Source organism: Poromitra crassiceps (genome assembly GCF_964638095.1).
Source record: "Poromitra crassiceps genome assembly, chromosome: 28".
NCBI classification, from domain to species: domain Eukaryota; kingdom Metazoa; phylum Chordata; class Actinopteri; order Beryciformes; family Melamphaidae; genus Poromitra; species Poromitra crassiceps.
The window spans coordinates 17412246-17425597 of record NC_139651.1 but is presented as its reverse complement, the minus strand read 5'-3'; the positions used below and the strand labels follow the sequence as shown (position 1 = coordinate 17425597).

Sequence of the window (13352 nt, the reverse complement as noted above, 5' to 3'; positions counted from 1 at the left end):
TGACTGACTGGCTGGTTGGCTGACACACCCACTTGACAGACTGAGCAGCTGAGTGGCTGGTGGTCAGTGGTGAAAACAGAGCAGGCTGTATCAGCTGACTGGATGACTGTCACGTCAGTTAATTATTCACAGGGTGAGCTGGTGGCTGGTCCATCTGGAAACCAGGGCAAGGAGCACGAGAGGAGAAGTGGGTCAGGATGACTAGTTCACTTCTTTTCTTCAGGCTGGAGTGAAGCTTCTCACACATCTGACCCATCATCTCCATGGCCACACAGTGTACAGACTCACACAGTACACAGACTCACACACTCACACAGACTCACACATGCGTACACAGACTCACACAGTGCACAGACTCACACAGTCTCACACAGTGCACAGACTCACACAGTGCACAGACTCACACGGTGCACAGACTCACACAGTGCACAGACTCACACAGTGCACAGACTCACACAGTGCACAGACTGCACAGACTCACACAGTGCACAGACTCACATGGTACACAGACTCACACAGTGCACAGACTCACACAGTGCACAGACTCACACGGTGCACAGACTCACACAGTGCACAGACTCACACAGTGCACAGACTCACACAGTGCACAGACTCACACAGTACACAGACTCACACAGTGCACAGACTCACACGGTGCACAGACTCACACGGTGCACAGACCCACACAGTGCACAGACTCACACAGTGCACAGACTCACACAGTGCACAGACTCACACAGTGTACAGACTCACACGGTGCACAGACTCACACGGTGCACAGACTCACACAGTGCAGCACAGACTCACACAGTGCACAGACTCACACAGTGCACAGACTCACACAGTACACAGACTCACACAGTGCACAGACTCACACAGTGCATAGACTCACACAGTGCACAGACTCACACACAGTGCAGCACAGACTCACACAGTGCACAGACTCACACAGTGCACAGACTCACATGGTGCACAGACTCACACAGTGCACAGACTCACACAGTGCACAGACTCACACAGTGCACAGACTCACACAGTGCACAGACTCACACAGTGCACAGACTCACACAGTGCACAGACTCACATGGTACACAGACTCACATGGTGCACAGACTCACACAGTGCACAGACTCACACGGTGCACAGACTCACACAGTGCACAGACTCACACGGTGCACAGACTCACACAGTGCACAGACTCACTCAGTACACAGACTCACACAGTGTACAGACTCACACAATGCACAGACTCACACAGTGCACAGACTCACACGGTGCACAGACTCACACGGTGCACAGACTCACACAGTGCACAGACTCACACTGTGCACAGACTCACACAGTGCACAGACTCACACGGTGCACAGACTCACACGGTGCACAGACTCACTCAGTGCACAGACTCACATGGTGCACAGACTGCACAGACTCACACAGTGCACAGACTCACTCAGTGCACAGACTCACACAGTGCACAGACTCACTCAATGCACAGACTCACTCAATGCACAGACTCACACAGTGCACAGACTCACACAGTGCACAGACTCACTCAGTGTACAGACTCACACAGTGCACAGACTCACTCAGTGCACAGACTCACTCAATGCACAGACTCACACAGTGCACAGACTCACACAGTGCACAGACTCACACAGTACACAGACTCACACAGTGCACAGACTCACACAGTACACAGACTCACACAGTGCACAGACTCACACAGTGCACAGACTCACACAGTGCACAGACTCACATGGTACACAGACTCACACGGTGCACAGACTCACACAGTGCACAGACTCACACAGTGCACAGACTCACATGGTGCACAGACTCACATGGTGCACAGACTCACATGGTACACAGACTCACATGGTGCACAGACTCACACGGTGCACAGACTCACACAGTGCACAGACTCACATGGTGCACAGACTCACATGGTGCACAGACTCACATGGTACACAGACTCACATGGTACACAGACTCACACAGTGCACAGACTCACACAGTGCACAGACTCACACAGTGCACAGACTCACATGGTGCACAGACTCACATGGTGCACAGACTCACATGGTGCACAGACTCACATGGTGCACAGACTCACATGGTGCACAGACTCACATGGTGCACAGACTCACACAGTGCACAGACTCACACGGTGCACAGACTCACATGGTGCACAGACTCACATGGTACACAGACTCACATGGTGCACAGACTCACATAGTACACAGACTCACATGGTGCACAGACTCACATGGTGCACAGACTCACATGGTACACAGACTCACATGGTGCACAGACTCACATGGTGCACAGACTCACATGGTGCACAGACTCACATGGTGCACAGACTCACATGGTGCACAGACTCACATGGTGCACAGACTCACATAGTACACAGACTCACATGGTGCACAGACTCACATGGTGCACAGACTCACATAGTACACAGACTCACATGGTGCACAGACTCACATGGTGCACAGACTCACATGGTACACAGACTCACATGGTGCACAGACTCACATGGTGCACAGACTCACATGGTGCACAGACTCACATGGTGCACAGACTCACATGGTGCACAGACTCACACACAAAAAGAGAGAGAGAAAGAGAGACAAAACAAGAGAGAGAGAGAGAGAGAGAGAGAGAAAGCCCCTTTTATGCTCTGATGTTTGATGAGGTGAAGGTAAACCCAAAGAGAAATGTGGTGGTGCTGTAGCAGGAGGTACTGTGGGGGGACAGAGAAGCTGGGACCACAGAAGAAGAGTGTGTGTCTTACCAGACTGCAGGTATTTCAGTGTGTGTGTGTGTGTGTGTGTGTGTGTGTGTGTGTGTGTGTGTGTGTGTGTTTGTGTGTGTCTTACCCCAGACTGCAGGTCTTTGAGTGAGTGAGTGTGTGTGTGTGTGTGTGTGTGTGTGTGTGTGTGTGTGTGTGTGTGTGTGTGTGTGTGTCTTACCCCAGACTGCAGGTCTTTGAGTGTGTGTGTGTGTGTGTGTGTGTGTGTGTGTGTGTGTGTGTGTGTGTGTGTGTGTGTGTGTCTTACCCCAGACTTCAGGTCTTTGAGTGTGTGTGTGAGGATGATGTTGAAGACAGCGTGCGACCGACTGCTCTCCTCGTTCATGTTGGTGGCAGCGACCGTCCTCGACTTATTCCCCTCTGACATCAGAGACTCAATGTCCTGTCAACACAACATCAGAGACTCAATGTCCTGTCAACACAACATCAGAGACTCAATGTCCTGTCAACACAACAATGTAGTAGCTCAGTTATGAAACCACAGATAATCGTATCCTAAAAAAAAATATATATATATTTCTTTTTTTAAGTAAAGGCCTTGAAATGTCTATGACAAAATGACTGCTGGCATGAAAGTAAAGCTTATTATGAGTTATTATGGGTTTGAGGAGGCCTCATTATTTTTAGAATGGTGAACTGTTGACTTGTTTGTTTTCTGTGAAGCATTATAAGAGCAAAGTGTTTGGTAAGAAGGGATCTGATGAGCAAACTGTTTGGTAAGAAGGGATCTGCTCTGCAGCCAAACTAAGATTCTTTAAGACCTTTCTCATGTTACTTGGAATTGGACACCAATTTAAAAAGTACAATCAAGAGACAAAGCGGGGGAAAACATCCCATATGTGATTAAATATACATGTCGCCAATGAAAGTGCTGAAACTAGAAATGGACAGAATAAGAAAACGGACAGCACAAAATGACTTGTGCATGATGCTCTTGCATGGTGGAAAAACATAAGACCTCCAATAAGTTCTCCAAAATTCAGTGTATTTTGATGCGTCTGTTTCTTACCTCTCACTACATAATTCATACTGTATGAATGTATCTGTTAATTATTTTCATGTTTATATTGTTTTGTTTTTTTTATATATACCTGTTTAAGACCAAGGACCACAATGGAAATAAGTCTTGACTTTATTGTGCTTTATCCTTGATGTTATTCCTTGAGATCCGTGTCTGTACTTTGTTTAGTACATTGTATTTCAATTTGTAACCGTCAAATAAAATAAAATAAAATAAAGTGTATAGAAGACATTTTCATATTTCTTTACCTTGTAGCAGGCCACAGCTAGACGAGACAGACCGTCCACATAAGGACCCAAAACTTTATGTTCCCTCACCCTCAGAGCCTGTCTGCTCCTGGACAGGAAACAGGTTTAAAATAGAAAAAGAGACGTCAGTGAAACTTTATTGATCAACACGTGATGCACATCATCTAAACCAAGAGGAGAGAAACTTTGAGGTATGCATGTGTACAGTATGTACTAGGATGTCTACATGTAGCAGCTACAGTATATCTGTAGTAGAAACTCTACATAGGTTGAGGCGATGTCTCGTCATAGACGCTGGGTTAGCTGGCTCAGCATGGCTGGGGGCGTGGTCAGGGTGGGGTAAATTCCCCCGTTCTATCCATTCAGCAAAGTTAGAGTTTAGCTGCTAGCTCAGCCCAGGCAGACACGATCGGGGATTTATCCACCGCAGTAAACGCACATCTGAGCAGACGTCTTGTGTTCTGCTCTAGAATCCCCAAACCTGTAGTTTAGAGCCGCAGCACCGTCTTTTGCTGAGTCAACCCATTCAGATATATGGGCGGTTTTACCCCACTCGCGCGCCAGCCGTATAACATTTTGTAGGCTTTCCCAGACATGCCGACTGTCTCTATTCTATATAGACTGATATAATAGTCATCCATCTTTCCCAGGCTTCAGTCACCTCCACCAATCAAACGTCACGTACCGACAGGAGAGCCAATCTTAGCCCAGCTGGTTTCGTCCAAGATGGCGATGCAGCAGCAGTGACTTAAAGGAACACTCTGCCCATTTTCAACCAGCTTTGTATCATTAGAATATCAGTAGTATATCAGAAAACTGTAAACGGTTTTGAAGTCATTCATCTAGTTTGACAGTTATTGAGAGTTGATTTGAGTTAATGAGTTATTCATTTGAGTTAGTGTGGACCAGTGATGTCACTGGTCCACACTTTAACACTCAATAACTGTCAAATTAAATAACAGACTTCAAAACCGTTTACAGTTTTCTGATATACTACTGATATTCTAATGATACAAAGCTGGTTGAAAATGGGCAGAGTCTTCCTTTAAGGTGTATGAACCATTTAACTTTTTTAATTAGAGGAAATGTGATGTGAAATTTAAGTAAGTCAGATCAAATCCACTTAAAATAAAATCGTCTGATTTACTCAATAAGTCATGTTTTGTGTATCGTGTCTGGCCACGACTGCAACATTCCCCAACTCCAGAGAGACTTTTTTAACACTTGGCCTTCTGACCCTGCTAAACCTCAGAGCTTCATCATTCTGTGCTCTGCAGCTCGGCCCCATATGGCCGTCAGATGGGCTGCTGCTCTATAGATGGGTTTTACTGAGGTCAAAGGTCGTGTAGTGAGCGGAGGTTAGAGGTCGTGCTGTCTGGGGCTGCAGACAGAGGCCTCAGCCTCCTGATTTACTGCTGAGCCGCTGGACATGAGCTGCACCCCGACACTGACTACAGGCCAGGAGGAGGCGGAACCTTTTCATCCACTGACCACAGCAGCTGCTGGGACCCACAACCCACCAGCCAATCAGCAGCCGACTTCAAGTTTAGAACAGGGTGAGACTCCAAATGATGGTCGGAGACCCTGTGATAGGACGAATCAGCGTGACGTCACAACAACAAATCCCAGAGAAATGCAGAAGCCCCGCAGCAGTTAACTAGTATGAGTTGTGCCAAACAAACGTTCATATCTCAAAAATTATACATCACATCACTTATATTTGGACATTCTGAGTGAGAGCAGAAGTAGCTCAAGAGTTTGATGTATAATATATGCATGTCGTGGTAAAGTTGTGTGAACTGTCTCAGGCTATGTGGTACGTCTAAGTCTAAGGCTATGTGGTACTGTACGTCTTAAGCTTAATTTATACTTATTATAAAGTGTCGCTCAGCACATGGTCGCAGACGAAAAAGAAAGTGTCGCTCATGGTGTTGCATTTATACTTCAGTGAATGTTCGCCTCGGTTCAACGGTCACGTGACACTCGAACGCTATCAGCAGACAGCCAAGAGAAGAGAGGGAACGCACACCTCGGAGGCAAGATGTAACGTACTTGGCTGCAGCCGCATATAAATGACACACAACCACACAACTCACCTCCTCTCTCTCTGGGAAATTGGTCACGATGTTCTTTGTGATTTTCACGAAGTCATACATCAAGGACAGGCTGATAAAAATAGCGGGGACACGTTCATTCATTTCAATCGAGCGAAAACCAAAACAAGGAAGGAAGTCAAGTGCGTGCCGTCTATATAGCCAATCAGACTTGCTATGACGTGGTCAGCGACACTAGACATTTCACCAGGTAGCAGACACTGCTCGCCGACACTTGAAAGTGTCGACTCAAGTCCTCATTTCTGTCGGCGACCGTTTCAAAAGTGTCGGCAGACCAAGCATCAATTGGGCTTAAGTCTAAGGCTATGTGGTACGTCTAAGTCTAAGGCTATGTGGTAAACCCTAAAACGTTTCCTTCACTTTGTGGAAACGTCGAGAGGTCAGGGTGCGCTCGTACCCTTTGGGGTCGAGTAGGTCTCGGACCTTCTCGTTGTAGATCTCCATGTAGGAAACCTCTACCGTGAAGCTCTCCTCCTCCCGCTGCTCCAGCACCGTGCGCTCAAACAGAGCACTGCACAGCCGCGGGATCAGGCCCGGCTGGTCCACTGAGCCCATCATGGTGTACGACTTCCCCGAACCTGTCACACACACACACACACACACACACACACACACACACACACAGACACACACACACAGACACACACACACACACAGACACACACACACAGACACACACACACACAGAGACACACACACACACACACACATATACACACACACACATGAAAAAATTATGTCCTTAAGTAGACAGTTTTGGTAAACATATAATTGAATGGAGAGAATGACACTTAATTTAACCGTCATTCAACCAGGAATTACATGGATTTATTTGACGTGAAGAATATATTTTGTAGAGAGAGCAGCATCTAACACAGTACATAATGAAGACCATAATTAACCAGATGAATATGAGGGATCAGCCAATCAGAATTTTGGTAAACTGGTAAACTGGGTGGAAATGAGTAACTTCATCATGGGACCCTATGGATCCAGCCTTGAGTGTCTCACTCTATCCGGCTGTGCCGTTTACAAAATTCACTTTTCATTTTAAAAACTGCGACAGTTCCCACAAGTTTAACACTACGTGCATATAATATATCAGACTCTTGAGCTACTTCTGCTCTTACTCAGAATGTTAAAATATAAGCGATGTGATGTATAGTTATATTATAGTTATAATATAGTGATATTAACGTTTGTTTGGCACAACTCATACTAATAACTGCTGCGGGGTTCTGCATTTCTGGGTGGTTGTGATGTCACGCTGATCCCTCGCATAGAGAGGCAAAGTGACCGCCTACTTCCTGCTTCAGCACTGTACCAGAGATTTTCATCCGCCATTTATTTCCCCATAGACATTTCGTAAAATGCTTATAAAAATAGTTTTACTTCGTCAAACCAAGCGGTTCAGCTATATTTAGAATCGGGAGAGACCATAGAAGATTTCACTTCGAACAAAACTGAAAAAAACTACACAGAAAGAATATTTTCTTTAAATCCGCATTTTTGAAATGTTGAAATGTTATGTGGTCTCTCCTGTTTCTAAACATATCTGAACCGTTTGGTTTGACGAAGTAAAACTATTTTTACAAGCATTTTACGAAATGTCTATGGAAAAATAAAGGGCGGATGAAAATCTCTGGTACAGTGCCGAAGCAGGAAGTAGGCGGTCACTTTGCCTCTCTATAGGGTTCTTCATCCAATTCCATGACTACTTGATGACGTATAGCTCAAGTGATGTTCTAGACCAGAGTACAGAGGTGTTTCGTGGTAGACTACCAGTTTGTCCATAGACCAGAGTACAGAGGTGTTTCGTGGTAGACTACCAGTTTGTCCATAGACCAGAGTACAGAGGTGTTTCATGGTAGACTACCAGTTTGTCCATAGACCAGAGTACAGAGGTGTTTCGTGGTAGACTACCAGTTTGTCCATAGGCGAAGATACAGGCGTTGTAGCCCTGGAAGGCATTGCGAAGAAGACTTTCTCCAAGGCACTGGAACACCACCTCCTGACCTGAGAAACAAACATGTTCTTCATCATTGAAATATTTGTCTTGTTCTCTAACTGAACTGTTCGTATGCTTTTGCTGTTCAGGAAGTCACTTTGGTGCTGAAACCATTTTTGTAAAAACCCTGTTAGAATTGGATTTATTTTGATTAACTGACCTGCAAATTTATCCTTTTCCGACTCGTCCATGGACCAGAAACAGTGATCATAGGCAAAGACCTGTGGGACGCATGGAGAGACAGCGAGAACAGGGTCAATATGACTGACTGACAGACAGACAGACTGACTGACAGACACAGACAGGTTGACAGACAGACAGGTTGAGAGACAGACAGACAGACAGGTTGAGAGACAGACAGGTTGACAGACAGGCAGACAGACAGGTTGAGAGACAGACAGACAGAGAGGTTGACAGACAGACAGACAGACAGACACACAGACACACAGACAGACACACAGACAGACAGGTTGACAGACAGACAGGATGAGAGACAGACAGACAGACAGACAGACAGACAGGTTGACGGACAGACAGACAGGTTGACAGACAGACAGACAGACAGACAGACAGGTAGACAGACAGACAGACAGACAGGTTGACAGACAGACAGACAGACAGACAGACAGACAGACAGACAGACAGACAGACAGATAGACAGGTTGACAGACAGACAGACAGACAGACAGACAGACAGACAGGTTGACAGACAGACAGACAGACAGACAGACAGGTTGACAGACAGACAGACAGACAGACACACACACAGACAGACAGACAGACAGACAGATAGACAGACAGACAGACAGACAGGTTGAGAGACAGACAGACAGACAGACAGACAGACAGGTTGACAGACAGACAGACACACAGACACACAGACAGACAGACAGACAGACAGACAGACAGACAGACAGACCGACAGAGCAGCAACCTAAGCCATTCCTTAGCCAATGTGCTGTATGACAGCAACCAGCAATACATGTCGGCAAAAAAGCCACGAGGTCAAACACTGGTTTGTTTCCTCTGATGTCATGAATGATGTCATAAGGCAACTCCTCCTCAGGCAAAGTTGCCCAAAGCGTTGCTGTGCTTGGTTGCCTGTTCAGTTGCTGCCTGTCACTGAGTCAAAGAAAACACACTGCTGTCTTTGTTCAACATGCAGATGATTCACAAGCATGGAATTAGCTCCGTGTGGAAACCAGTGAGAGTGTGTGAGTGTGTGTGTGTGTGTGTGTGTGTTGTGTGTGTGTGTGTGTGTGTGTGTGTGTGTGTGTGTGTGTGTGTGTGTGTGTGTGTGTGTGTGTGTGTGTGTGTGTGTGTGTGTATTACCTTGGTCTGATTCCTGGTGATGTTGAGAGTGAGGTCACAGTCCACAGGAGCATGAGGGGAGGGAGAGAGATGACGTTTAGAGCATGATGGTATATAGAGAATATGTTGTGGGACACACACACACACACACACACACACACACACACACACACACACACAGAGAGCAGGAGGGTGGGCTTGGCCAGCTGGCTTTACTTCTCCTCACCAATCACATGAACTCACAATGGACCTGGACGTCAACCATGTTTTTGTGTGGCTTGTTTACATGTTGTGTGTCCCCTCTGACATCAAAAAGACTTGCAGGTGTGTGTATGTGTGTGTGCGTGTGCGTGCGTGTGTGTGTGTGTGTGCGTGTGTGTGTGTGTGTGGTTATGCTATGGTGGTCTTTGCAAAGTTTGCAGTGCATCCTGGAAAAGAATACGCTTTTGATCAGAGAACCACCAAGTGTGCACAGTGGCGTCATTTCAGCAAGAGCCAAGGCATGGCAAGGTAGGAGGTGAGGGGCTGAAGGTAGGAGGTGAGGGGCTGAAGGTAGGAGGTGAGGGGCTGAAGGTAGGAGGTGAGGGGCTGAAGGTAGGAGGTGAGGGGCTGAAGGTAGGAGGTGAGGGGCTGAAGGTAGGAGGTGAGGGGCTGAAGGTAGGAGGTGAGGGGCTGAAGGTAGGAGGTGAGGGGCTGAAGGTAGGAGGTGAGGGGCTGAAGGTAGGAGGTGAGGGGCTGAAGGTAGGAGGTGAGGGGCTGAAGGTGGGGTTTCCCCCCCTTCCTGGAAATCTTTTGTCAAATCGGTTGTGCAATAGTCAAATTTGGTTAGTCATTTCTATATGCAATTCAGTTATGTGACATCTATAGTAATGTTAAATTCCACTGGATGATATAGCCTACATGTAGGCTCTGTCTGTAACGCAAGGAAGCTGAATATCACCTGATACCTGAATAGGTACCTGGAAAGGTTGCAAATTCAGTCACCTTTTGTATAAAACTGGTTTCAGACAGCCTAAAACATAAAAATGACAACTTACTACCTAGAATTGCCACCTACATTCCTCGTTTCCTTGCGTTACAGACAGAGCCGTAGTGTTACATTATTATTTTGTGTGTGTGTGTGAATTGCTTCACTGACTCACAGGCTGTGCATAAAAATGAATGCTGTAAATTGTACAAGGAACCTTAACCTCTAAAAATATGAATGTTTAGTCTGCAAAAGCAGTTACATCAATGTAGCCTACTTTGTGTTAAACATGACCAACACACTACAGCAGTAAAAACAATAATAGGCTATAGCCTATGGTGTGAGGAAGTGTAACCTCTGTAAACAGCTGTGTTACTGTACACTATGGTAATTATCCCTGCCTGCCAGAGAATACTTTATTGTTGTTGGAGTGTTTATTTCCAAATAACCTAGCATGAACAACAGTAATGATATCAAGAAAATCCTCATGATTATTATCATGATATTGATTTCAAGCAGATCACACAGCCCAACTTTTGGTAGTAGGCTATACCGCCCCCTGGACAAAAATGCCCCAGCTGCCCCTGGATACGGTAACTATAACTGCCAGTCAAGAAAGACTTTGCAAGGTAGCTACTGTATGCTTAACAAACAACATAATTGGTAGAATGATGTAAGTAAGGAGATCTGCTTATTGCGCACCTCCTTCAGCATCTACGAGAGAGCAGGAGAGAGAGAGCAGAGTAGGGATGGGCATCGAATTTCGAATTTTCCAATAATCGTTGTTATTATCAAGGTCGACTTTTATTATTGAAAGTCGAAATTCGATTTTTTTTTTTTTTTTTTTTTTGTGAGTGAAATGTTGCATTGTCTCCCCTGATTCTAAGTATAGTCGAATCGCTTGGTTTGAGCAAGTAAAACAATTTTTATAAGCATTTTAAGCAAGGTTTATGGAAAAATGAATGGCGGATGAAATCCCATGAAGAGGGAGAGGGGGTGACTTTGGCACCCCTTTGGCACTCAGACCTGAGCCTACTAAATATTTAATGAACCACTCATGATTGTCAAAACTGTTTTTTATTTTCGAAAATGTCAATGTCATGTAACATGTTCTTTACTTCAGTGGTGCAATGCTTGTTTGAGCTAAAAATCCACAGCAGAAGCTTTTTATATTAATTAATAAAGCCGTAGACTTAGAATCAGGGGAGACAATGCAACATTTCACTCACAAAAAAATAAATAATAATAATACATTTTTTATTTTTTTTACATTTTTATTTTTATTTTCGAATTTCGATTAAAAGTCGACTTTGGCCAGCGGATTTCGAATAGTGTTTTTGCTAGAAATGCCCATCCCTAGAGCAGAGGGGAGGAGAAAGAGAGAGAGAGGGGAGCGCACCGCACGATGGGGCTCAGTCTACTGAACGTAATGGCATTCCATTGACTTTTAATTGCGTTTCATTGACTTTATAATGGACCGTTCACTGTACCAGCGGTGCTCTGAACACCGACCCGAGCGGGGAGTGCGCCCCCGGTTTGTGGAGCTCCGCCTCGCGCTGCCTTCCTTCCTATGTCCTAAGCTTAACGAGCAGATGCGAGTTTTTTCCCCGTGCGCATATCTCTCTCTCCGCTTTGTCTCTCTCCCCCTCTCTCTCTCCCTCTGCTTTGTCTCTCCCCCTCGCTCTCTCTCCTTCCCTCTGCTTTGTCTCTCTCCCCCTCGCTCTCTCCTTCCCTCTGCTTTGTCTCTCTCCCCCTCGCTCTCTCCTTCCCTCTGCTTTGTCTCTCTCCCCCTCGCTCTCTCCTTCCCTCTCTCTCAAATTGAGCTAGAAAGCCAAGGTATGGCGGCTGCCATAGCTTGCCATACTGAATTGACGCCCTTGAGTGTGCAGCCTGAAGCCCCGGGCAGGATCACAACGCCTCCTGGTGCAGTTGTGAGGGTAGTGGGTGGTGGTGGTGGGGTGGGACTGGGTGGCAATAGACAGGCCAGTTACATGTACAAGCGTACACACACACACACACACACACACACACACACACACACACACAGAATACACACGGACAAATAGAAACATGTGCAGCGAGCAGCCGGATGATATTTGTCTCAGTCAAAATTGATTTCATGTTTGTTTTCATAGTGAATGAGAAAATGGGCAGCGTGCCGCATCTGGCCCCCGGGCTGCAAGTGGAGTATGACTGGAGTGAGTATACCATCAGTCCCCAGTGGAAGTCCATGATATTTAGAATGTGAATGCCCGTGGCTATCTGCCATGTTGTCTCCTCTCCTCTCCTCTCCTCTCCTCTCCTCTCCTCTCCTCTCCTCTCCTCTCCTCCTCTCAGCTCAGTGTGATGCAGTGAGATGCCAGAGGGCTCGTCCCTGCTCGGGCATACTAACTCACCATCTGAACACAGCAGCCGTTCATTCAGTCTGCCGCCAAGTTCAGAGTCACTATCTGCCTCCAAAACACAGCTAAAAGACATGACTCAAAAGGTCAAAATAGCATTTCCAAATAACTCCTGGCGTTTGTCTGAACCTGTTGGGATGAGCAGAGCAGAGGGGTTTTGTATTGAGAAGGAGATGAGCACAACACAAACGCTGGCAGACTTCCAGCTGTCTGGGAAGTGGGGAAGTCTAACGCAGGACTTTTATTGGATCCTGCACGTTCAGTCAGGCTGCGAAATCAATACCGTCCTCAAACGCAATGCTGCTGAATGTTCTCTATTAGGGATGGGCATTTTAACCAATTTAAATACTCGAGTAGTCTCCTTCTATTATGAACGAGTAATCGGGTACTCGCTGTGGGGGGGGGGGGGGGTTTGGGGGGCTTTGGGGGTCCGTGTGGAAACACACGCTTAACCCAAGTTTGGCTA

The 13352-nt window shown here is 46.3% G+C and overlaps 1 protein-coding gene across 1 annotated transcript in view; it reads right to left on the bottom strand.

Moving 5' to 3' along the window:
• kif13ba (kinesin family member 13Ba) overlaps positions 1–13352 on the bottom strand; it is a gene marked incomplete at its 3' end in the record, with an annotated part of 76429 nt that overhangs the window by 37883 nt on the left and 25194 nt on the right. The window contains 6 exon segments of the mRNA XM_083662302.1: positions 3063–3197; positions 4085–4172; positions 6596–6776; positions 8122–8214; positions 8367–8427; positions 9539–9551. Coding sequence (XP_083518428.1) covers positions 3063–3197; positions 4085–4172; positions 6596–6776; positions 8122–8214; positions 8367–8427; positions 9539–9551 — 571 coding nt within the window.